The sequence below is a fragment of the Eptesicus fuscus genome, chromosome 11, assembly GCF_027574615.1.
Source record: "Eptesicus fuscus isolate TK198812 chromosome 11, DD_ASM_mEF_20220401, whole genome shotgun sequence".
NCBI lineage: Eukaryota > Metazoa > Chordata > Mammalia > Chiroptera > Vespertilionidae > Eptesicus > Eptesicus fuscus.
The window spans coordinates 46,551,441-46,578,647 of NC_072483.1; the positions used below are offsets into that span (position 1 = coordinate 46,551,441).

Here is a 27,207-nt window from a genome sequence, read left to right on the forward strand (position 1 = left end):
TCAGTATGCATTTAAAATATCATGCATATTTTATGGTAATCACATGGGTCTGGTAAATTATAAATTGAGTGATTACATAATTCATCTAGTAATGCATCTTTGGGTGCCTTTTAGTTCATAATTATTCAATCTCATAACATAAATTTTCACAGATACATTCACCAATCTAGAATATAGTTCCTAAAACTGTGATTCTACATTTGGCTATGTCTATTTGGCATTTTATATTTTCATTCCATTAAGCATTCCATTGTAAGTGGGAAGAAGAATCCACACCTACATGAATAACCAAAGACACATACAAACTAGCATCTGCCCAGTAGAGAAGGTCTTCCTCATGGTCCACAGTGAGCCCACAGGGCCAGACCAGGCTGCTGTTCACAACAGGTTCCCGGAAGTTGCCTCCCACTGTGGCTCTCTCGATTTTGGCATTAGTGCCCCAGGAACTCCAGTAGATATACCTAGTCATCCAAAGGGAGTCATAATTAATTCATCACAAGGAATGTCATAATCTTTACTTGAAAAAGAATGTAAGCCATCTTCAACTATAAGCTGACATTAAGAAGGCAAATGTAACCCTACTCCATTCCCACCCACACAACTTGCCCAAAAGGGATGTCCTGAGCATTGGGAGCATGCTACCAAAATTTCTAGCGTCAGAGTGAGCTCCTTCCCAGGTAGAGTCACTCATGCTCTTTCACCCTAGTTACCTAGTATTACAAGCCCCAAAAAAAGGTTAGCCCTCTATGAACATAAAATAATGTCAGGCCCCTCTCCCTTCAGAAGTAAGCAAACAGAAATATAATAAAGAAAATGATGGCATACCCTCCGCAAGGATCTAACACAACTGCTCTTGGTTTTGTAACGTGGGCTATCACAGCACGCTGAGACCCATCCTCAGCCATGGAGTTAATTGTCTGGTTGGTGTAGTCACTGTAATAAATTCTTCTATTAATCCAGTCAAAAGCAATGCCATCAGTAGTCCCTATATCTGGTGATACACCAACAAACACACATACATTAGTCTCAATATGTATTTTAGAATTACCGGGTCATCCATATGTATTGTTCTCACTGTGTCCAAGGTAGGCTACACCTGGAGTGCTCTTACCTGAAACAACGACAGTGGGAGAACTGATCCCTGAATTAAGGGCTATATATGAAATCTGGCCATGGCTAGCTTCTAAATTTTGTGTGAAGTATATTCTGTTATCGATGCTGTCATAGTCCAGGGCCATGACATGTCCTCCCACACTTATTGCTTGAAAAGGTAGGCTATGATCTTCAGGATCCAAGTGTAAGCTTCCCAAGGAATTCTCCAAGGCAAAAATGAGGAAATTTTCTTTCGGAATGACGCAGCTTTTCCCATCACGGTCCAGGGTTCCAAAAACACAGCTACAGATAGGAGTGTGCAACCCAGGCAGAGCAAAGCAGAGATGGGGGCATCCACCATTATTTTCCAAGCAAGGGTTGTTATTGACCTCTGTTGGTGACCGGGGTTGGACACTCTGGTCAAAGACGGTCACATCTCTTAGCCAATCGATATTGTCCCTTATCACTGCTGGCGGTTCTGTGTTCCCTGGTTCCTTACTAGCTTGGTAGATTTTTTTTAAGTTTCTGTCTACCCATATGATAGAATTTCCAAAAACCGTGATGGCATAAGGAGTTGGGTAACGACTGCCATAACGAATCACTTTCAATTCCTTTCCCTCAATATCGATCCTTGAAATTACATCTAAAGTATCATCAACCCAATAAACATAGCCATTGCTATGGTCCACTGCTAAGCCCCGTGGTGTGACAATGCCCTCTGATACAAGCACAGTCCGATTTGTACAGTCAAGAAAAGCACGTTCAATCTTTGGGTTTTGTCCATAGTCAGCCCAGAAGAGGTATCTGTTCTTGGGGTCTACAACAATATCCCTGGGCATATCCACTATGACTCTAAGGAGAACACGGCGGTAGGTGGTATTGATCCGCAGAACTTCTATCATTGATTCAGACTCAAAAGCATTTATGAAATAAAGATTTTCTGTAGGAAAAAAAAAGAAAGAACATATTGATGAATGGAAAACCAAATTCAAAACAAAAATATGTAAGGTTGAAGTTTGGCTCAGTATATATTGTCTTTTCCAAGATGATAAATATCTCAGTTTAGACTTAGAAAAATGATTATTTACTCAGGATCTAAAGAGATTGTTGCTTCAAATATAAAGAGAATGTGCCTATCTTCAGCTTCTAAAGCACATTAGACTTCCCAGCAAATGTCCGAACCCACTTTCTACTGAAAGATATATTTTCACCCCGGCTGGGTAGGTCAGTTGGTTAGAGCATTCATCCTGATATGCCAAGGTTGTGCGTTCAATCCCCAGTTAGGGCACGTACAAGAAGCAACCAATGAATGCATGAATAAGTTGCCCAACAAATCAACATTTCTTTCTCTCATCAATAATTTTTTAAAAAAGGTATATTTCCAATAATGTCCTTCCTTTCCTACCTGAATAGTTAACACCTGAATCTTCAAAGACTCTAAATATACATCATCATGGTATACCTTCTACTTCAACATGATAAAAAGGAGTAAAGAGGGACAAGTCATCAGGTTGTTGATCAATGTTATTAATGCCCCATGTGCTTAGCATTAACATGAGGTCTTTTCCTAGTCTATCTATAACTAGCATAGATATTTTCTTCTAAAGCTACCGAAACAAAAGTGCATTAATGTAAATATAAGAAGAAAAAGACCACGATGGCCCAGCTGGTGTGGTCCAGTGGTTGAGCATTGACCTATGAACCAGGAGGTCATGGTTCGATTCCTGGTCAGAGCACATGCCCGGGTTGCCGGCCCGATTCCCAGTGTGGGGTCTGCAGGAGTCAGCCAATCAATGGTTCTCTCTCATCAATGATGTTTCTATCCCTCTCTGTCTCTGAATCAATAATAAAAAATAAAAACAAAAAGACTATGATGTTCAGACAGTATAATGGAGAGTAATTCGTAATGGATTCCATGTAGTTAAAAGTCTGTTGTTAAACTACCTTCCAAGGCGTATCTACTTTGTTCCTATATCTGACTCAAACCTGTTCTGGAGAAATCAGGCCAATATGCAGCTACTGATCTTTTCATGACCTATCTCTAACTGGACTATAAATATATTCCAATCTGTCAATCCAGGGTTGGCAAACCTTTTCTATAAAGACTTGTTAATAATAAATAATTCTGGCTTTGCAGAGTATATGGTTATTTCACAAACACTCACTCTGCCACTGTAACATGAAAGCAATAATAAACAATACATAAACGAATGGGCATAGCTGTGTTCCAGTAAAACTGAACTTACAATAGGCAGTGTGCTGCATTTGCCCCATAGGCCACAGACTATTGGCCCCTGCTTTAACTATACACGCAAAGTATCATAGAAAATTCATAATCAAGAGTGAGATTTAGGAACCCAATTAAAGACTTATCTAACCATACTACCATATTTACTATTTGCAATAAACTCTTATTATAGTACCTAAATTTTTATAAAACATTTTAATATTTCTATGTGATATCTACTTATTAAGCTGGATAACACTCAGTGTTACCTATTTTATAGAATGGTATTATATTCTAAAAATTATAACACATTTAATACATTTTATTCTCAGTGTACCATTAAAAATTAGTAGTATTTCAAAGTTAAGCTTGTGAAACAGTGCAACTATTAATGTAATACTGGGTCAGGCATTTCAATAGAACTACAATAGAGAAAGTACCCAATCAAAGAGGATTTTATAAATTAACAAGAGGAAGCAATTAATAATTTGGCAACTAAAATTTCTCAGTTATAAAATAAATAGTTGCCATTTCATGATTTAGATTATATTTTAATATCAGAAAAAAAGATCTGTAGCATGTATAATGTTAGATTAAACTTTCTAGAATAAAAGAAGGTAATAGAGATACAAATATAAAAAGGTTTTTCAATAAAATCAGTATATAGTTTACCTACCTGCTACCCAGTCCACTGCAATACCTCGCACTCCATTTTCTCCTATCCCTTGTGTAATGATGTTTGTGAAATTAGACCCATTGGGTTTGATTCTACGGATTGCATTATAAGATTTCTCAGAGATGCTAAAATCACACCAATAAATAAAGCCAGAAGATACATCAACATCCACATGCAGTGCATTTCGTCCTGGAATATTTAAGAAAAGATCACTAAGCAAGGCTCTAGCTGAAAGTAGAACTTTTAAATGCCTGCTCTTCCCCTCAAACCCTCGTTCCCAACGCCCTGCTCTGCCTATGCCCCCATTACAAATAAAACTATTTGATTCCCAGTTGCAATAAGCAAACCTACCATCCAGATGTTGGTTTCTCACATTTCTCACAATAAGAAGCACTGGCTCCTGGGAGAAATGGCTGATTATAGTTTTGGAGTGGGAAGGTATGAGGTGAGCCTGGAACATCTTAAGAAGCAAGGAAGCACTCAAATACTAATGTCATCATGTCAAAAGAACAGAGGCAGGCCGCCTAGCCGGTATGCTCAGTGGTTGAGCATCAACCTATGAACCAGAAGGTCAGGGGTTTCAGTCTTGATCCCCAGTCTGTGTGTGTGTGTGGGGGGGGGGGGGGGGGGTGTAGGAGGCAGCCGATCAATGATTCTCTCTCATCATTGATGTTTCAATCCCTTTCTCCCTCTCCCTTCCTCTCTCTGATATTAATAAAAACATGTTAAAAGAAAGAAAGAAAAAGAATACAGGCAGCCACTTCAAGAGGTTCTCCCTGGTCAACATGGATGAACTGGAGCCTCAGAAGAGTAATTATGTCAAATGATTTATAACACATTGAATTAAAAAAATAAAAATAGGATAGCTCTCCTAGAAGAATATTATCTTATAAGAGTAGAAGAAATGACAGAATAAGAAAATCACCATTTTGCAATCCTAATTAAATAATCATTTCAGAGAAGGATCATCAATAACTACTAAAACCAATGGGTAGAAGGCACTTGTGAAGCAAGATATCCACAGAGTGCTAAAGTGTGATGCCAAAAATTTCACACAAATTACCAAGGGAAAAATATACCTTTTAAAAGGTAGGGATTTTATGATGACTACCTTAACCAAGTGATCAAGTTTTAAGTATCACTAAGAGTAAGAGAAGAACAAATTTTTTTCTTCTTAATAAGATTCTGTATCAAGAACATAGCATCACCATGAAGTATTCTTGCCAAATGTATTCAACTCCAATCTAATCAAACAATTAGACCTAACTTTCATTTCTTGAGAAATGCTAAGTAAAACTGAATAACAGGTTAAGTGACAACAGACGGAAATAATGAGACAAATCCCCTAACCAGTCTGTTACTTAAAAAAAAACATCAGGGGCAACTACTATAGATCAAAAGAAACTAAAAAGACATTCCAAATATAATGCATGAATCTTGATTAGATCTTGGCTGCAACACAACAGTTATAAAAAATTTTCTGAGGCAAACTACAGAAATATAAATATGAATATTGATAACAATGTCCGTAAAGAGTGGGGCAAACGTAGGTTTACAGTTGTGAGTTCATGAAACAAACTTATTTTTGCATCATTAATTAATAATTATTGTATTCTTCCCCATATGAAGAACTGTAAACCTACGTTTGCCCCACAACCACACACAAATTGAGAGCTCCAATGTGGTCACAATTGTTGAATCTAGGTAAGCACATAAGAATGTTTAACTGGCCAAAACTGGTTTGGCTCAGTGGATAGAGCGTCGGCCTGCGGACTGAAAGGTCCCAGGTTCGATTCCGGTCAAGGGCATGTACCTTGGTTGCGGGCACATCCCCAGTAGGGGTTGTGCAAGAGGCAGCTGATCGATGTTTTTCTATCATCGATGTTTCTAACTCTCTATCCCTCTCTCTTCCTCTCTGTGAAAAATCAATAAAATATTTTTTTTAAAAAAAAGAATGTTTAACTGTACCTTTCAACTTTTCTGCACTTGAATTTTTTCAAAATGAAAAGCTGGGAGGAAAAATTTATTGATTTTATAATATCTTTACAAGATAGTAACTTGGATGCATTACTTTTTAAATGTGAGAAAACAAAGATGTGTCAGGAGAACATGTGATGGTCATGAAGCAGGAGTAGGTGTGGTGCCAGACACCTTCATCTATGCTTTTCTATCTCTTCTGACCATTTCTCCCAACGTTCATTCCCTTCATCCTTTGTCTTCCATTTCTACCTTTTATTTCTATCATTAGCCTGTGACACTCTCCTTCTCATGCTACTAAAACTTAGCTCCTCTTTTGGTAGCATACATCTAGAAACCTCTGGGCTCACCTCGGAAGCAAGTGATCATTTTATACATTCACCGTATATAAGCCTAAAGTGCTGCAAAAATATAGTTACTAAGGAGAGACTAACACTTTCACCTCCTTTATTTCAAGTCATTAAATATATATTGATAATGATATTTCATTATCATTCTAAATAATAGTATACCTTCTACCCTAAATCTCCATTAATACTCAGAAATAGGTCCAGTTCGCCTGACCACCAAGTCTGTAGTACTTCTTGCAATCTTATGCTACATTCTATATTGTTCTAGGACTGTCATTCTCACTGTGGTCCATGGACCAGTAACATCAGCATGCCCTGGGAACTTGTTAGAAATGCAGTTCCTCTAGCCCTAGCCCAGATTACTAAATCAGAAAAATCTGTGGATAGGGTCCAGGTCTGTGTTTTAAAAGCCGTCCAATTCTGATGCATACTAAAATTTGAGAAACACTTGAGGCTGAACCAGTTTCTTTAAAGGGAAAGAAAGACAAGATTCATTATATACTGAACCCAAACATGGAAAAATGCTTTGCAGCACCATATGGCACCAGATGGAGTCAAATCTTACTTATACTGTACTCGACATACCTTGGCCTGCCACTGGGACCATGGCTTCTGAATGATCAGACAGGTCCAAGCTAAAGCCTCTGATTGCAGACAGCATTGAAACAACAATGAAAGAGCTGTATGGAGAGCAGGTCTGGTGATCAGGATTGAGTTTAAATCCAGTGGCACAGGCGCACGAGAAGAGTCCTCCCGGTACAGGCAGGCACATCTGCTGACAGGCATTCACGTTGTTGCTACAGCCATTTGAGGATCCAGCAGAGCCTGAATGAAATAAAAAATCAGTGACCCTACCTACTTGCCTCTCCATCTCAAACTTTTAAAATTGGGTCACCAAATAATTCATTATAAAAATTAATAACAAAATATGAGGGGTGGGGAAAGATTAACCAAAGAACTTATATGCATATATACATAAACCCAATTAACACAGACAATAGTGTGGTGAAGGCCTGGGGGGGGCGGGGGGGAATCTGTAATACTTTACAGATCAATTTTTTTAAAATATGGTATCTGAGTGCACAACTTAAAAAACAATAGTAGAAAAACTAGAGCTTATACAACTAACACCTAAAGATATGAAAACAGGACCACGGTTGTTAGCTACACTAATAAAAGAGAAACATGGAAATTAACCATCACTCCACTATGCCAAGCCATGCCCACCAGCCAATCAGGAGAGAGTATGCAAATTAACCCAACCAAGATGGCGACTGGCCATGGAGCTGGAGCAAGCAGGAGGCTTGGGTTGCCCTGGCAATGGAGGAAGCCAAGCTTCCCGCCTGCCCTGGCTGGCCCTGGCCTCCGCTCAAGGCTACAAACTTTCAATTATAGAAGATAAATAAATCCTAGATACTTGCTTCCAGCTGGCCCTGGCCTCTGCTCAAGGAGGCACTGAAAAGAAAAAAAGGAAGAGCTGGGACCTTGGGTCGCCGGGGGGTGATCAAGCCAGGATGGGATAGCAGGGGCCAGTGGGGATAAGCAGACCAGCACGGGGGCCAGTTGGGGGTGAGCAGGCCTTCAGTGGGGGTCAGTTGGAGGTGATCAGGACAGCAGGGGGGGGAGGGCAGTTTGGAGTGAGCAGGCCAGCAGGGGGCCAGTTGGGGGTGATCAGGCTGGCGGGGGGGCTTTTGGGGGTTAGCAGGCTGGCAGCGGGGATAGTTGGGGGCGAGCAGGCCATCAGGCAGAGTGCTTAGGGGCAATCTTGCAGGCAGGCAGGCAGGTAAGTGGCTGGAGCCAGCAGTCCCAGATTGTGAGAGGGATGTCCCAACTGCTGGTTTAGGCCCAATCCCTATAAACCAGTAGTAGGACATCCTTCAAGGGATCCCAGATGGGAGAGGGTGCAAGCCGGGCTGAGGAACACCACCCTCCCCTCCATGCACGAATTTCGTGCACCAGGCCTCTAGTTGTATAATAGAGAATGGAGCATCAGTTAATTGTATTAAATGACAAGTGGTTGCTTCTGGAAGAACAAATCATGCAAGAATTAGGGTGATCGGTATACAAATTCCAATCTTTTTTTTCTCCCATCTTGGCCTATGTACTAGCATTTAAAATGATATTCATTTAAATATATGATCAACAATGTGATAGGCATTTGTTATAAAATATATTAAATAAGAGTATTGAAAGGTTTTTTCCATTATTTTCCATGCAATAAATATAATACCATTGACAACCAAGGTAATAGAACAGCAAATTATTTGATCATCTTTGGTCAGTCACTAAAAGCTATAAAATATGTCAAAACTATAAAAATAATATTTAGATCATAATTTAAAGGGGCAAAACAAGTTAGATTATTTCTGGAAAAAAATATGTTGAAATAGGCAACATCTAAAAGTATTCCTTTTAAAAATAAAAATTATATACTTTTAACACTTTCCCAGCAGTCATCCATTTAATACATAATAAGCAATATTCCCGAACTCTTCTAGTTACTGGGTAGAGAGCATGAAACAAGACAAACAAAGTAACTGTCCTTATGGAAGTTATATTCTAATGAGAAACTCAGGCAATGAACCAATCGATAATATGTCAGTGAGTGCTGTGAAGCAAAAGCAAAGGAAGGAGTTTAAAGTGATGGGGGAAGAATGGGAATGAGCTCACTCTGAAGTCAATCTGGCCTTTCAGAAGACAGATTAGTCTCAAGACACTTAGCCATACTTAAGACATGGTTATCATTTTTTAAATATTTGGGGTAATTTCAATTTGCATGCATGTGCATGTACATTGGTCTGTGTGTGTGTATGAATATACATTGTACATCCATGGATGTGTATGTTTCGGTGACAAATACTTACTGCGTCTGTGGTAAACGCGAAGTCCCCTCAGATTTGGAGTATTATCTCGCAAGACTACTTTGTTGGCCCCAGTGGACTTGTCAACTCTTTCAATGACCTCATAATGCTCATCCGTATAATAGAGGAAGGAACCGTAGACAGCAATTCCCCAGGGGTGGGAAAGATAGTTTACCAGGACCATTCGACTGGTGCCATCCACGTTTCCCCTTTCAATCTAAAAGATCAGAATTTTGTTATTGACTGATTCATAGTAAAATGAGAGAAACTTTTAAAACTAATATATCTGACTCTGTACTTTTTACAGAACTCGTACTTTACAGAAATTTTTCATATCTATTTTCTGATTTGATAGCCACAACTATACTAGCAGTTGGCCAGGCAAATGCCACTGTGCCCATTTTGTTGATAATGACGCTGGAGTTCAAATAAGCCAGTCAATTTTCTCAGGTGGCATGGTGAAGAAATGGGTACCAAACCTCTTTCATCCCTAAATGTGATATTCTGGTCAAAGATACACAATCACTGTCTCCTTAAATAAATCCAACGGTGGGCCATTACACAGGAGTTGACTGACCCTGCATTTATCATCATCAACAATTTCTGCAACAGGGATAGGAAACGTGATCCCTACAGTCATAGAAGATAGCAAGACTGGTGGGGCAAAGGTAGTGTTGGTAGAGCAGAACAGGTAACAAGCCTTAGTCAAAACGACTTGGTAAACTAAAAAATGTGCCAAAAATGAAGTTCCTTCTGGAAAATGACAAGTGGTTGCTTCTGAAAAAACAACAAACTGTAGACACAGCTGGTCTGGTCTCATTCCAAAAACTTGTCTCAAGTGCTTCCCCTGTGCCAGGATCTGAACTGAGTACTGACAGGAGAGACAAACAAGGTCTGGCCCACTGCCTCACAGGACACGGCAACCCAGCAGTTGCAAAAGCAGGTTGTGCCTTAAGAACTGACAGAAGTTCCAGAAGGCTAGAGCACAGGGAATAAGGTTGGAGGGGATCTGCTGAAGGAGTAATCTGGAGCAGATTAGCTGACCAATTCAGCTGAAGTGTTTGGGGTTACTTCTCTAGGCCGGCGTTCTAGGCTGAGCGATTATCAAACCTATCTGTTGTGGTTTTATGAAGATAACATGTCTCCATCATGAAAGCAGGTCAGGTAATGAGGGACACGGTCTAGTCAAGGCAAGAGAGAGAAGTGGCTCAGAATGGGGGAGGTGGCAGAAGAAGGATGGACCTGAGAAAAGAGGCAGAGGACAAGGATTTTGTAATGATTAAGGATTGACATGGTTATTAGAGTGAAGGAGAAATAGGAGGTTCTAGCCTGGGAGAAAGGATGGAGAGTCACACCAGCAACAAGCTCACACATTCAGAAGGGCAGAGCAGAAGTAGAAATGGGAAGGATGGAGATGGTGAGTGCTGTGTGGGTCACGCTAAGTTATATGCAGAAATCATAGCATGTGACAAGAGCTTCCTCACCACTGCACACATTGCAGACAGCTCAGAATAATCAGTATCAGCTTCATGAGCTCATCAAGGAAGACCAACAGACTAAAAGGATGCTCATACCACTCCCCTGCTGGTGACCGCCCAGTAGAGTTTCTGATCCTCGATATCAAGAGTGAGAAACTCCAGGTGTTCCAGGTCTCCAGTGAAGAGGGTCTTTGGAGATGTGCCATCCATGTGAGCACTTGCAATCTTTGCAGGAACTCCACTGTCAGTTCCTTGGTCTGACCAGTACAGTTTCCTACAACCATGAAAAACACCAATATTAATGAAACAGAAGGTGTATTAGAGTGAATGGCATCTCCAACTTCAATATTTAAATTAAAATGTATATTTCTTTTCCTCAAGATGCACATAATTTAGTGGAGGAAGTCTGATACATCAATATTAAAAAAAAAAACACACACACAATGTGGAGGAGTACTTAACCAGAATCAATGTCTATATATCTCCTAGCTATTGCTGGGGCAGAGGCCATTTTAAATAATATCTTATCCAGGGGGATATCGTCCACCATTAGTGCGTGATCCTTTAGCTTTGTCAGGTAGGTAGAAGGTTTATGACTGAGAAGGAGCCTACTTCAACAGTCAATCACTTTCAAAGAATCGCATATTGCCCAGTACACAGGGAAGGACAAAGCTATTGTGAAAGTTGTTGAGTACCTCCCTGCTCCTCTCAGGCTTCTTATTTAATTCTTCAAATCATCATCTATCACAAGACCATCTACTTTCTTATCTAATCTGATTCCTTTGATGAAAAATACAAAACAATAGAAGAAAAAAATAATACTTTTCTGAGAATGGAATCCCACTGGCATGCTGATATCAGGATATACAACTTTTCCTACCTTTCCATTTCACAATGAACTAGACTCCATATATACACATGAACCCCAGTCACCACAGAGAATTGCCAAATCCATGATATACCAAAGTTTATCAAAATATAAGAAGGGCAGGTTTCCAATGAAGACATACTTCTAGAATTGAATCCAAGCTTTAATTTCTTTCTATCTCTTCTGCCATAGCCACAATAGACAATCCTCTTCACTCTTTTCTCACAAGTCCTTACCCTTCTTAATTCCAATCATCTTCCACTACCAATCCATTATAATCATCCCATGAACCTCATCTTCAAGTCTAAACTTCTCTCCCTCTAACTTCTCAAACTCTGAAATTCTCTGCTTTGACAAACTCTCCCATCTCACCCCTGCTCCTATTTTATTTCTCCCATTGAAGCTTCTTTGCCCTTAAAACTCGCTTGAACTCCCAAACTTCCAGTCCTTCTATGCCTGGACCTCATCTGTAACCATTTAAATAATATTCTTATTTATTCTCTTGATCTCCCATTGTGCCTACCTTGCTAAACACCAACCCTGCATTCCTGTCATTATTTTCTTTCTCCTCTCCCATTCCAGGTTTTCAAAAGTTTGCTGAACAAAGTTACAAAACTCTTGTGAATTCTGAGTTCACTAAAATTTAAGCTACCTAATCTTAGCTGAGAACAATCATCCCTAGCTCACTGTATCATGTTCTCCTTATCAATTCTTTCAAGGTCATTTCTACTCTAATTCCTGGCCCATTATTTTCACTCTCAATTATTTCATCACTGACTTTTCATCTCTTAAAAATATGCTCAGATTTCCCTATTCTAAAATGTTTTTCCTGTTACATTTTGACCTACACTTGTTCATCTTTTTCTAATTTTTCAATACCAAACTCCTAAAACAAGTAGTTGCACTTCCTTACCATTCTTTCATTGTTTAGCTCCTTTATATTTCCAGTGAACATCCTCTGTCACATGTCACCAGCAACTCTATAATTGCCTCAACCCTTTATTAGTAATCAGCCACAGAAATCATTTTCTGCAACATCTAATTCAATAACATTGACCACAACCTTCTGAAGATTTTTCTCTTTACTGAGCATCCAAAACATTATATCCTTGAGTCTCTATCCTATTTCTTTTCCCAATTCCCCTGACAAAATCATTGCCTCCCAATCCAACTGGGCTTCTCTTAGTAATCTCAGCATGCCCACCCTTTTCTGCCCCTGCTCTTGACTTTCCTTCCTTCATAGAATGGAAGATATCTTCAAAGTCATTCTACCAGGTGAAATTTTATGTATCTTTTAAGAGCCAGTACAAATAGCATCACTTCCATCAAGCTGAAAATTTCTCTCTGCAGAACTATCATCCCATTTTTTTTTTTTTTTTTGGTCTCTCTTATGGCTTTTAATCATATATACACCTGGGTAATTGTTATTTAAGCATAGGACTTATCCAATTTACCAAGCTATAAATGCTTGAAGTTACTAAATTATAGATTATGACTTTAATAATCTTTGTATATAACCCCGACCTTGGCAGAGACTGCTTTCACTTGTCAAAATCAGTGTCTTCCTCTTCTTTATTGGTTAAAAGCTGGCTACCTTGCCATATGACTGAATTCTAACAGAAGGAATGTGAGCAGAAGAAGTAGAATGTACTCCTTGTAGGCGTGGCTCATAAAAACTACCCAGCACATTCTTGAATGCTCTTCCTTTTCTGCTCAAAAAAAAGATTTCAACACCCAGGATGACCTTGAGAATCTCCAACTGAAGACCTGATCAGTCTGGGTCCCTGAATGACCGTATAGCATAGAGCTTCTCCCACTTTCTACCCAAACTCCACTGCCCAAATGAAAGACAAATAAACTTCTATTTTCTTGGAGCCATTATACATTTTGGAGTTTGTTAACTGATCCTAAATAATAGACCACCCAATAATGGGAGTTTGATGAATAAAAATGTTTGATGAATGAATAATACATGTGTTTACGTTTCAAAAGCAGAACTTTAAATCTAAGATGTTCCTTTGTCTAGAAAGGATAACTGAAAACTAGGGCAAGTCAGCAATCATGGAATAGAATTTTTACTTTTAATACCCTTTAAAATTGAGATTGATTTGCACATTATCCTTACTTGAAGCAGAGAGCTAATACAAATTGCTTCTTCAGTTCCCTTCCAGGACTGAGAATCTGCTGTCAAGCAGAAAATCAAAATACATGTGGAAGGTTTTAACTGTTTTTTTTAAAAGTCAGTGCTCTTATTTATAATTTATCATTCTAGTTTATAATACAGTATAAAATGAAATAACTAATCAAAGAGACCAGAGGACTCTAGTCCATATCACTAATTCCATTCTATCCTGTTCTCCCTGCCCCTGTCCTCTTTCCACTCCAATCCTGACCAATCTTTCTGAAATACAGACTTGGTTCCATCACTTCCTTCCTCCAAATTCCCTGCTGGCTCCTTATTTCTCTAAAGAAGCAAGTTCAACTCCTCAGCATGACATGAAAGCTCTCCAAGATTTGTCCCCAAAAGACTTTATCTGCTATATCTCCCATCTGGTGAACTGTCCCCTGCTCTAAGTCTCTACTCCAGCTCTCTGCACAAGCACTCTAAATACCACCCTCACGCTTCTGCACCTTCAATGCTCAGTTGACTTCAAGTATCACTCCCCAGTTACAACCCATTCTCCACCTACTAGAAGCCTTCTCTTCCTACAAGGTCTTTTTCAAATATTATCTAACCCGTTAAAGTTTTCCACATTCACTCACAATCAGAATGTATTGCTCATTCTTATAATTCTATTTTTAAATCCCTAAAATTATTGCTTGTTTGGAATTAATTTTCAGTCCAATGTTATTCATTTGAAGAACACAGAACAAAAAATATATTATATCCTTCACATTAATATACCACAGAGCTATTTCTCTTCCTCACTGAGATCTATATTTTTCAAATATTGGCATATGAAATCAGAAAATGTCCTAGCTCTGAAATCTTCCATTTTGTCAGATCATAATATTTACAAGAATGGTGCTGTATAGAAGGCATGTGCCAGTTATTGACACTCACCCGTTAGCAGGATCAACAGTTATGCCCACCGGAAAACCAACGCCAAGAGCTGTCCCATCGTTGGTAATCAGTGTTTTCCTGTATCTGACATCTCCCCTGAGTGTCAAAACCTAGAGCATAAAGTCACTTATTAGAACTGAATTTCATAAGGGGAAAACAAAGTTGAGATGAAGGAGAACTTAAGACACAAAGAATTCCAAAGCATGATTAGGGACAAATGGGAGGTTATGGAGGAGGTTCAGAAATTGCATTTCTGGGCTCAAAGAAAATCCTCTCAATAGAAAATGAGAGCAAGAAAAGTAAAATCACCGCTCAAATTCCTCTTTTCAATTCACCTAAATTTCAGGAGGGGAAATGTATATGAAGAAACAACAGACTCAAATGGGGGGAAAGAATAACTGCTAGAAAGAAACTACAAAAACTGCCTTCAGAAAAAGAAAATTCTGGAAGACAAATGGGAATCCCACAGCTCTCACACATCCCAGTAACCAGGCCATATAACCCAGTAGCCCATCACTACAAACACAGTGTGAATTCACTCAGAGTTAAAGTGAATTCTGTTCCAAGTTTAACTTAAAATACAGGAGTTCAAATCCCTGCCCTGCCAGCTCTGACTGTATGACCTGAGGCAAGTAAATTTATTTAAACTTAGTTTCTTTGTCATTACAATGTGGATGACAATGGCACCTTGTACACAGAGCTCACAGGACAATGAGGTAACACACACATGGTAACTGACACAAGTGTGTTTAATAAATGTTTCCTGTTTTTGTAGTGGTCCACTTATTGGGCACTTAGTATGCACCAGGCATTATATTAAACATTATTGGATAATCCTCTGGCTAATCCTGTGAGGTAGATACCATTATGCCTATATTATAGAAAAAAAGGTCTAAAAGATTTAGTGTCTTTCCCAATGCTATTTTTAATTATTATTGCTATTATGTAATGATCACAATGCTAAAGAACCCTGACATCACAGAGGAATATGGATTACTGGACTAGAAGCAGTTTTTCTAGAAGCAAGGCTATTTTAATAGGCACCTGAGATAGTCTGAGGGTAGAAACAGCTAGTAAGAAATTAGAAAATGCCTGTTGATTTGCATGAAGGTCTTTCTATAAAATTGTTTTTCAGTACAAATGGTTATTTGTATATCTGTGTTTATGTTTCTCTCTCTGTCTCTACATGTATTTCTCTCCCTCTTTCTCCCCCCAACCACCACACACACACACACACACACACACACACACCCTTCTCTCTCTTTCACACTTCTCTCTAAAATTTTCTCTTCTCTGATAACTTTCTTTCTCTCCTACTTGGACTAAGATAATTTTTCTCTTTTCAATTTTCCTCTTTCTACTATAATTTCTCTCCATTTCCTAGGCTTACAGATCTCTTTATTTCAAAGGAAATTTCCTTCCTTGTTTTGCGGAATATGTCAAGGCATTCTGTCAGCTTCACTTTCCAGCTACAAAATTGCTATTAGTGAATGGGCTTACAGCTACCCCTAGTGGAAAACAGTTTCTCAAATGTTTCTCTTTTACCCTGAAATGGGACTTGAACCTGAATTACTCTTGTGCTGGAACGGATATTATACAGGTAAACAGTGAACACTATTCTTGTTTCCTTAAGCAAGCTAACATTCTCCTGGAAGAGTCACAGTTGATAGCAACAAAGGAGAAAAACAATAAAAACACTAGAAAGGCAATTTAGCTTTGAGTCATTATTGTCAGGGGTCTTTATGGATATTCTAAATATATTTGTGAATTTATTTATTAGGGCACTGTCTTCATAGGTCACCTTAGTGTCATGAAGTACATTTACTTATTGAGCTACTAACCCCATTTTACAGATAAGGAAAGAGAGGCTCAGAGAAGTTAAGTAATTTTCCCAAGGTCAAACAGCCTGTGAGTAGAGAAAACACACTGCTCTCCCCAGTCACATAATGCATCTTCATATCTCAGGGTTTTGAAAAGAGTGTTTTTCTCTATCTTGGCTGCCTCTTCCTACTTCTTCATTTGATAGAAATAAATATTAGTCATCCTTTAAGACTCAACTCAACAATAACCTCTGCCCCCAACCACACAGCACTTTATATTCACTGCTCGTGCCATACAGAACTTACCATACTGGAGCAAAGGTACTTATGTGTCTAGCACTCAGATGTGTGAATCATTCAAAAGCAGGAAAAAAATGTTTTATTTATCTTTGAATGTCCAGAACCATGAGACTGATCCATAGAAACCATTTACTTGTGTTTGTTGAATGAATGAGCAAGCAAGCCAGGCTCAAAGCCAGGTCTTTAGATTCCAGAGCAAACTGTCTTTCCTCAGTACCTCACTGCATTGGGGAACAATTACAAACATCAGGTTTATGTGGATAAAGCAGCCTTACCCATACGTACACATGTGCGCGGCCACACTCAGCTATTCAACTAGTACCTCTCATTCTACCTAACACTGATAGAGGAGACATACTTCCTGCTCTTGGAAAAGTAGAAGGGAAGACCCCCATTTACAAGGCAAGAGACCAAGAGATAGAATAAGAGCAGATTGTCATTTGGAATTAAGATAGCTTTGCACTGAGTGGAGTCTAGAGAGATGTAAGTTCCATATTAAGGGTCGTGGGCTGTAAATTTTGCCCATGTTTTGATGGAAGGTGATATTTTCAGTTGACATTATGAACAAATATCTTCTGTCACCGACAAAGGGGGTTAAAATCGGACCAATTGCTGGAGTTGTGATTTGTAACAGGGCAAAGTTAGAACACTGCCCAGTTAAGCCAAATTCTTAACTTCTATGGACTTCAAGTTGTTATTTTAAAAACGAAGGGCTTGCCCTAGCTGGTTTGGCACAGTGAATAGAGCGTCAGCCTGTCGACTGAAGGGTTCTGGGCTCGATTTCAGTCAAGGGTACATGCCCCGGTTGTGGGCTCAATCCCCAGTAAGGGGTGTGCAGGAGGCAGCTGATCAATGATTCTCTCTCATTACTAATGTTTCTATCTCTCTCTCTCCCTCTCTCTTCCTCTCTGAAATAAATAAAAATATATTTGGGGGGGAAAAAACAATGAAGGGCTTTAAACAGATGACCCTCCAAGTATCCCCTCGTGTTAAGAGTTGATGATTCTTACCCCGTTTGATAAATTCTGGGGGATTAATGTTTGTGCATATTGCAAATGTCCCCCTCAATGTGAATGGTTACTACACTTGCCTGCACTTGGGAATGTTGTGAGGATTAAATGAGATGATGTTTGTGGAAGACCTTTGTCAACTGTAAAGCACTGTCTGGCGTGAGCTCCTCCTATCTGCTGTAAATTAGCCACTTGGTTGCTATATGCCTTCCTCATCTGTGGCATTTTTCTTTCTGAAGGTCCCAAAGAGAACGACCTTACTAGCTAGTGCCTAATCCAGAGCAGTGACTGTCACTCTACACAGCCCTGCTCATGGGCCCTCTCACAAGACCCTCCCTTTGCTTTAGGAATTTTCACTTTCAAAATTATTATAAATTAATAATCCCCCACATGTTTCAACTTTGTCCCAGAGTGGAGAAAACCAATACTAGTCAAGTTACTTCTGATCTACTTCATGTGATTTCATACCTGCACCCCATCTAGAATTTCTTCTGGGAATTAGAGTAAAAAAGAACAGTTATCGCACAGTAGAGAGTATCAAAGGAATCAGAATCAAGTTTCTACTTTCTGTTTCACTGTTAGAAAAACTATATTGGAGCGATAGAAAGATTTCCATCTTAGAACAGAGGTAACCTACAAATTAGGTTTACTACTAAAATAGCATTGAAGATTTGATGAGAAGAGATAGTGAAAACTCCCTGCTATTATAATCTTGCTTTTATGCTGAATTCTTACATAATTTTTTTATTTATTGTTTTATATAATTTTATAAAATATCTCAAATCCTCCTAACAGGAACAAGTTAGTATTGATAGTTAGGAGGAAACAAAATAGGTCAGTAAAAAGTTTCAAAAATTTATTTTTTAAGTTGGTTTTCCTCCTTAGCTTTGATACAAATATCCCTTCTCTTTTGTTTCTGCTTAAAAATAATTTCAAAATTCCATAGAAGTGTTTCCTGAGAATAGATTTTAAGTGAATCAGAAACTAGTGTTTGTGTACAGAGTATTATGGAATCATTACCTCAATGGACTGAGTTCCGGGATTGGTGTAATAAAGGTTTCTTGATATCCAGTCTAAGGCTAGGCTCATAGAGGAGCCCAAACTAGACAGAGGAACAAACACAGTCCTGTTGGTGCCATCTGTCTTCACTCTGTGAATTTCACCCTAGAGAGAAAGACATGGAGAAGTGAGCTGTTTGAAGGCCACATCTTCTCCATGAAAATTACTTCCTTCGCTGTGGCTACTGACAGCTGCTATGTTTCTTTGAACTCCTCAGACTTGGAGAAGAGGCCAAGGTTCAGCACCTTTGGGTGGCCTCACTGTGTACAATGCTAATGCCAGCCACACTTTGAAAACACTTGATTTCACTTGTGTCACGGGAATACACAGGCTCACCATTCAGACTATCTCTGATACTGGCTACAGAGACGTATTTGTTAATTACCACCGGCCAGAGTCATAAAAATAACCCAAGTCACAGGCGAGAATCAGGAGGCCAGAAGTATGTTTTGCACAGTGGGGACGAATAGCAAACACAAAGATCTTCTCTCGCTCCCTCATTTGTATTCTCTTTGCCCCTTCCCCACCCTAAAGGGTGAGGAGGGGGCGCAATGGGAAAGCGATTGGAGAAGTTTTATGTTTATCCTCGAGGCAAAGATCTGAATGAGGGCCCCAGCAGTCACAGCAAATGCTTTCCTGGAATCTCTAGGGAGCTCCTGCTTTTTGTCTTGAGTTATGATCATTGTTATATTAGTCTAATATCTTCTACCGGCTTAAGCACAATCTCTGTGACTGCTGCTGCTAGGCATGTATTCTGCAGTTGGAACCAGATAGTTCAGTGCAGGGCAAACAGTAAGCACTTAATAAGTACTTGCTGCATGAATAGAAAATGCCCAATAGCTTAAGTGTGCTTATTATTCTAAAGCTAAAGTGTTTTCTGATCTTTGCTCCAGGACAACCTCCCATTTATATCCTCACTAGTATTTCTGGATCATTGCCCTTTTATCCACCCAGCAAACGTTTGCCTATAAGGAGGTATCAGGGCAGGCTCTGTGAGAACAAGTTACAGATTTCGAACGGTATTCAAAACTTACTGGATTCTCAACCCAATAGATGAATTCCTCTGAGTCATCAAATTCAACATCATAACCGTTCTGTATCCCTGATATAGGAACCATAGCATCATTGCTCTTCACCTCAGGATGAAGGGAGATTCCAAAAATTACACTGCGTCTTACAGTTATTAAGAAAGGTTGATCATCTGTGAAAATAGCAGAGTATCAGTCAAAATTATATCCCACTCTTCCCAGACACTTAGAGTAATGAAAGGCAGTGGATTGTTAACATCTTATGGAATAAAATATAATTGCAGCATTGCAGCAATAAATATAATGCACAGTAGGTATTATATCCTAAACGGCAGTGACTATGTCTGATTTACTCACTATTGTGTCCCCAGGGTCTGGTATATAATAGTTGCCTAATAAATATTTGTAACTAAATGAATGACCACATAAATGAATAAATGTGTGGGTGCATAAGTGGATACATAAACAGTATCTTCTAAAGCTCTCAAAAAATATCTGTACATTGAAACTTAAACATCCTCATAATATTTTACTCAAACTATCAGTTCACTTAGTCTCCTTAATACAATGAAGTACTTTTTCAAAGATAATCTTATCTTAGCTGTAGTCTCATTATTTAAAAAAAAAATCTAAATGGATGAAATTCCAGAGTGGGTCTTATTTTATCACTAGAGGCACAGTGTATGGACTTGTGCACCAGTGGGGTCCCTCGGCATGGCCTGCAGGGCCAAAACCAGCAGTCCAACATCGCCTGCCGCCCCCGCTCATCCCGGCCCCGCTGCTGAGGGCTTGCACCCACCCAGTCAGTCCCAATGGAGAGGGGGGGCTTGCGCTGCTGCAGCCGTGCTCACCAGCCGTGAGCCCTATGTCTGGTGCCCATCAGTCAGCTGAGCGGCACTCCCACTGTGGGAGTGCACTGATCACCAGGGGGCAGTTCCTGTGTTGAGCATCTGCCCCCCTGGTGGTCAGTGTGCTACATAGCAACCGGTCGATAAGTCGTTTGGTCCTTCGGTAGCTTAGGCTTTTATATACACTGAGTGACCAGATTATTATGATCTCTGAACGCATAATAATCTGGCCACTCAGTGTACTTCTCTTGAGTACCTCATTTATTTGATATCAAAGATACTATAAATTGTGCACCTGATCAGTTTTTCCCTTTGCACTGGCTGATAGAAAGCTCAGGGAAAATAGGTGGTTGATCTCCAGCAAAAGTCTAGAATACTTTTGGTACCCATTTGAGATACAAATACACTGAGTGGCCAGATTATTATGCATTCAGAGATCGTAATAATCTGGCCACTTAGTGTATATAAATTTCTCCAAGAAGAGAAAAATGTGAGTTTGTGTTATGAAGACATATATGACATAATTTTCATGGACTAAAGATAATGTTTCATTATTTTGATAATCTGAGGAGCTTTACATCTCAGCAGGATTGTTTTGACACTTTTATATATTGTTGTTGTTGTTGTTAATCCTCACCCTAGAATATTTTTTCCATTGATTTTTTTTTTTTTTTTTAAGGAGAGTAGAAGGGAGGGGGGAGAGAGAGAAAAAAACAAACAACAAAACAAAAAACATCGATGTCTTACATCAATTGGTTGTTTCCCGCATGTGCCCCAACTGAGGCAGGGAAATGAGCCTGCAACTTGACCAGGAATCTAACCCAGGGCCAGTTGGTTTGCAGGCTGACACTCTATCCACTGAGCATTACTAGCTTAACCTTATTCCCTTAACCTTATCACTTAAGCACTTCCAAAGATATGCCAGACACTGAGTAAACACTATTGTAAAGGCTGGTGAACATGTAAATCAAGTAAAATGTTTTCATCTACAATTGTTAACAAGTCCTCTAAGTTTCTTGTTGAAAAAATGTGTAACTTTTAACACACATTGACACTCAGTTATCCAACTGGTACTGAGAAACCATTTGGGAAACTGAAAATTTTCCACCTCACTAAACTCGGCCCATGGTAAAACTACTAGTGGAATTTTTGTGAAACAACCAAAGGTACTATTTAGAATTGACATTTATCAATCACCATCATATAGTAATACTGATTACACCAATTCCCAACGCACAGTTCAAGAATCTGTGCTGAAAGAATGCTTTGTATCCAAAAGGTCTATAGCCCAGTTTAATCTTCTGCTGAAAGACGATGAGGACACACTAAATTAAACAATGTCAGCAAAGATTAGCTTCATAATAAGTCTGAAGAAAAATTGCAAATGCCAATCCCTTTGTAAGAATTACCAATAATTAAAATCTGTCATCAGGAAAGTATCATTGCAAAACATTACATGGAATAAGCCTACATCTGCATAATCTGTAAACACCATAAATTTCCTAGATTCAGCATATATTTTGCATTTGAAAACTAAATCTTCCTCTAGACAAGGACTCTAGTTTCTCTTACTTTAGGAATTTTTTATCAGTAAACATTCAATTTGAATTTATGTACAGCCATTTTTATGAGTAGCAAAACAAATTCACTCCTCTTCACTGAGAAATGAAAGAAACTTAAATTTATAACTCTTTAGATTTTTAAGCAAAGATGAATGATTTTTTAAAATAATTTATTATAGCCCTAGCTGGTTTGGCTCAATGGATAGAGTGTCGGCCTCCGAACTGAAGGGTCCTGCGTTCCATTCCAGTCAAGAGCACATGCCTGGGTTGCTGGCTCCATCCCCAGAAGGGGGCGTACAAGAGGCAACCAATCAATGATTCTCATCATTGATGTTTCTATTTCTCTCTCCTTCTCCCTTCCTCTCTGAAATCAATAATTATGTATTTTTAAATAGATCAAGTACATATTCCAGAAGAAATCTCTTTTGTAGACTGACTACATCTTTTCCTTCCTCTCTTACTCCCTAAAGTACTTAATATAACCCTTCACATATTCTTCAATCAACCCAGTAAAATATCTAGGGGTTAGATAAAGATTAAATTGCTCAAATAATCACTTAAAATTTTTCATACAGTGGAAACATATTCTTAGAGTATCAGATAATAATAGTAAAGGTATTGAAACTGGAGTGGAAGACCTAGGCTACAACACTCATCATTGGGCTATTGGCTATGAGAATAAAAATGAGATAAAGATCCTGAAAAATGAAGCCATACAGTGATGTCAAGACAAGTACCATATATTTCACTCATAGGCGGAATCTAATTAACTAACAAGCAAAACAGAGACAGAGCAGATTGACAGCTGTTGGGGATAGGGGTTGGGAGTTGTGTGGAGGACTGGGGGGATTGAGGAAAAAAAAGAGAAAACTCATGGACATGGACAGTGGCATAGTGATAGCTGGGGGGATGGACAATGGAGGGGGTACCAGGGGGATAAATAAGGATGGGAACAGACTTGACTTGGGGTGGTGAACACACAAGACAGTGTACAGATGATGTGTTGTGGAATTGTGCACCTGAAACCTGTATAATTTTGTTAACCAGTGTCACCCCAATTAATTCAATGAAAAAGAAAAGAAATTTTTTTAAAAAAGAAGAATTTTGACTTAAGTGCAGAATTTGGAACTTTCCATTACCATAGCTTGTCTAACTGTAACCAGGTAAGAGAAAATGGGAGGCTAGAACTGTTGAATCACATGCACACATAACATTAGCTTTATATTCAGAAACGATATAACAACTTAGTACTCAATTAAGTCGCCCCATACACATGCACGCCCCAGATACTGCTCAATCAAGGGAATGCAGCACACACGCCATCAGCAAGTGGTTTAGAGCTTACACTGCTTTGCACAGACTATGGCAAGGCCACCTTCAGGGCACACTGTACCTACCTCTCTGGCAAGTCACAGAATCATGAGCTAGACTCCATCCAGAGGGACAAGCACAGGAGTAAAGCTGTGGCCTCTTTGAGGAAAGCAGGCATAGGTGGCTGCAGGGGGCAGTGGCACAGGAATTTACATCTGCAATAGAAAGAGAAGTAAACATTGCTTAATGGAAAAATCCCACATAGAAGTGTACAGAATGAATGAGCAAAGAAAATGTGACATATTTATATATACACATACACAATGGAATATTATTCAGCCATAAAGAAAGGAAATCCTGCCATTTGCAACAACACGGATGGACCTTGATGGTATTATGCTACCGTATTTTCCGGCGTATAAGTCGACTTTTTAACCCAGGAAAATCTTATATGCCCAGTCGTCTTATACGCCAGAAAATAGGGTAAGTGAAATAAGTCAGAAAAGATATATGCTATGTAATCTCACTTACATGTAAATAAATAAAAATGAAATCAGTGAAAACAGATTGGTGATTGCCAGAATCAGGGTGGGGCTGAGTGAAATGGTGAAGGCAGTCAAAAGTATTAGCTTCCAGTGATAAGACACATTAATTTTGAGGACGTAATACACAGCACGATGACTATAGTTAACAATACTGTACTGCATACTTGAAAATTGCTGAGAGTAGATCTTAAAAGTTTCATCACAAAAATGTTTTTGTAACTGTGTGTGATGATGGATGTTCACTAAACTTATTGTCGTGATCATTTCACAATATATATATATTTCAAATCATGTTGTACACCTTAAACCAATACATGTCAAATTATATCTTAATTTAAACAACTACATTTTTTGCCGAAATCGGTTTGGCTCAATGGATAGAGCGTTGGTCTGTGGACTGAAAGGTCCCAGGTTCGATTCCGGTCAAGGGCATGTACATTGGCTGTGGGCACATCCCTGGTAGGGGGTGTGCAGGAGGCAGCTGGTCGATGATTCTCTCTCATCGATGTTTCTAGCTCTCTATCCCTCTCCCTTCCTCTCTGTAAAAATCAATAAATAATTAAACAACTACATTTTTAAGCATGCACTGTCACACTATTAGTGTCCCCCAAAGGCCCCTAATATATGAAGTCACAAGTACATAAAGTTACCTCTGTTGGTTTGGGTTTTTTCCTTGACTCCTTTGCCCTTCCCTAACACCCAGCTTTCATCATAAAATTCATAAGAGGCAAAGAAGGAGGAGTGACTTGCCCAAGATTACAGATCAATCCTGTCAATACCGGATTATGAACAACAGCCACTGAGTAATCCCGAGCTTAGTATGGAAATATGATGCTAAATATTATTGTCTCCTTGCCTGACCTAAAAGATACCTTTTTACATTAAATGAAATCAAGATGTGTGTCCCGATGTGACCTTTACATTTACTCACTGTTGATCACATTTGGTTAGATAACAATCTTTTATTTTTCTAATGATGACATCTTTCTGTGTCTCTGCTCCTTGACAAGAGTGATCCTGTGTGTATCCCAAGCTCACAGGATGTTCTCTATACCTTACATGTTCTTATTACATACCTTATCATATCTATTAATCCATTCATTCACTCTACAATGTTAAGCCTTTACCATATACTAAACACCATTCCACACACTGGGAATACTGTAAACATGGGACAGATATTCTAGCAAAGGAGACAGAACTAAACTCATAAATTGTGTGATTTCAGGAGGTACAAGAGAGTAAAAGGAGAATAAATAGTGATGGAAGGAAACTTGACTTTGGGTGAACACACAATACAATATGCAGATGATATATTAGAGAATTATACACCTGAAATCTGTACAATTTTATTAAGCAATGTCACCCCAATAAATCCATAATAAATAAATAATAAATTGTGAATGCCAAACCAGTGTGGTTCAGTGCTTGAGCACTGACCTAGGAATCAAAAAGATCACAGTTCGATTCCTACTCAGTGCACATGCCCAGGTTTCCGGCTATATCCCCAGTAGGGGGCATGAAGGAGGCAGCCGATCAATGATGTTTCTCTCTCATTGATGTTTCTATCTCTCTATCCCTCTCCCTCTTTCTCTAAAAATCAATAAATATATATTTTTTAAGTTAAAAATATAAATAAATAAATTGTGTGATTTCAGAATATGAGGATAAATAGCAAAATAACTATGAGAAGGGAAGGCTAATTTAGGTAGGGCGATTGAGAGCCAGCAGGAGCATTTCATAGAATCCTAAATGACATGAAGAAACAACTGATGTGGAAATCTAGAGGAGAGATATTCCAGGCAGGGGGAAGAGCTAGTGCAAAAGTTCAGAGGTGGGGCCCCCGGCATGGCTCAATGGTTGAGCATTAACCTATGAACCAGGAGGTCATAGTTTCATTCCAGGTCAGATTGTGGGCTCAATTCCCAGTGTGGGTGTGCAGGAGGCAGCCAATCAAAGATTTCTCTCATCATTGATGTGTGTGTGTCTCTCTCTCCCTCTTCCTTCCTCTCTGAAACTAGTAAAGATATTTTTAATCCTTTGCACTCGCTTGCTTTTTTCTCGATTCCTTTATTCTAATGCTAACCGTGTTGAGTCACACTCGACATCCGAGTGCAAAAGGTTAAAAAAAAAAGATACAATGACTTAAAGATAGGATCCCTGGAAAGCAGGTGGGCCTAAGGCAGGCATAAACTCTGCAAAAAGTTCAGAGGTGGGGAGTTGCCTGGTATGCTTCAGGACACAATGAAATGTAATGAAGTCCAATGTGACAAGAGTAAGGAAGTGAGAGAAGAAACCAGGGAGATAACAGGGGCCAGATTCTGAATGTGATGAGAATCCACTGCAGAGTTATGAGGAGAGAAGATTAAGTGACTTATTCCTTCCTCACACTACCAAAGTCAAATTTTTAAATCGCCTCTCCACCTACACCAGGCACTCCAGCAAGATGGGGTAGCCACAGCAGAGAACCTACAGGGCAATGGTGCCATAATAAAAAAAGTCCAAAAAAATAGGTGGAAGTGATAAAAGGGATATAGTATGTATCTGGTCTATGCTGTATTTGTCAGCCGAGGAAACTGAGACTCAGAAAATTCACAGAAGCAGTAGCCAATTGCTAAATAAAATGATACAATTTATACCTGCTGTTGTTACATACAAGATTTGAGTTTTCCATGGTAAATAAAAGTAATGGAAATGTTAGGACAAGGGTAGTAGGTAAAGTGGAAAGGAAAATTCATTGCCCAAACAAATGTGTCTGCAACACTGTGCATTTTACATTTCCAGAATAAGTGTTTTCCAAGCTATTTTCAGGCAGAGTGTTTCTCTCTGTCTCTCTCTATTGTCTCTCATTTACCATTTGGCTGTTTTGCAGGATGAACTGCAACAATCCCAAGAGGCTGTTGCACATTATAAATGACAACGGACTGTTGCCCTCCATGCCACTTGTTGGCTTGAGTGACCTGCTCAGTTGCTCGGTCAGTCCAGTACACGGAATCTTCAAAGACAGTTAGGGCATAGGGATGCCGCAGAACCTGCGAGGCAGAAGAGAACAATGAGATCTCACACCCAGAAATAAAAACCAAGGGGAACAAAGTAGAAAAGGATGCTGAATAGATGGTTTCCTTTAGCAT

General features: G+C 39.2%; 1 protein-coding gene across 1 annotated transcript in view; it reads right to left on the bottom strand.

Annotated features, from left to right (window-relative positions):
• LRP2 (LDL receptor related protein 2) overlaps window positions 1-27,207 on the bottom strand; it is a 174,581-nt gene that overhangs the window by 71,847 nt on the left and 75,527 nt on the right. Inside the window, exons 31-42 of the mRNA XM_054723511.1 lie at window positions 26,931-27,108; window positions 23,618-23,746; window positions 19,817-19,983; window positions 18,744-18,887; window positions 14,594-14,703; window positions 10,758-10,935; window positions 9,187-9,400; window positions 6,908-7,147; window positions 3,996-4,184; window positions 1,112-2,032; window positions 826-991; window positions 303-461 (exon numbers count right to left, since the gene is read on the bottom strand). Coding sequence (XP_054579486.1) covers window positions 303-461; window positions 826-991; window positions 1,112-2,032; window positions 3,996-4,184; window positions 6,908-7,147; window positions 9,187-9,400; window positions 10,758-10,935; window positions 14,594-14,703; window positions 18,744-18,887; window positions 19,817-19,983; window positions 23,618-23,746; window positions 26,931-27,108 — 2,795 coding nt within the window. The remainder of the gene's footprint in view (window positions 1-302; window positions 462-825; window positions 992-1,111; window positions 2,033-3,995; window positions 4,185-6,907; window positions 7,148-9,186; window positions 9,401-10,757; window positions 10,936-14,593; window positions 14,704-18,743; window positions 18,888-19,816; window positions 19,984-23,617; window positions 23,747-26,930; window positions 27,109-27,207) is intronic.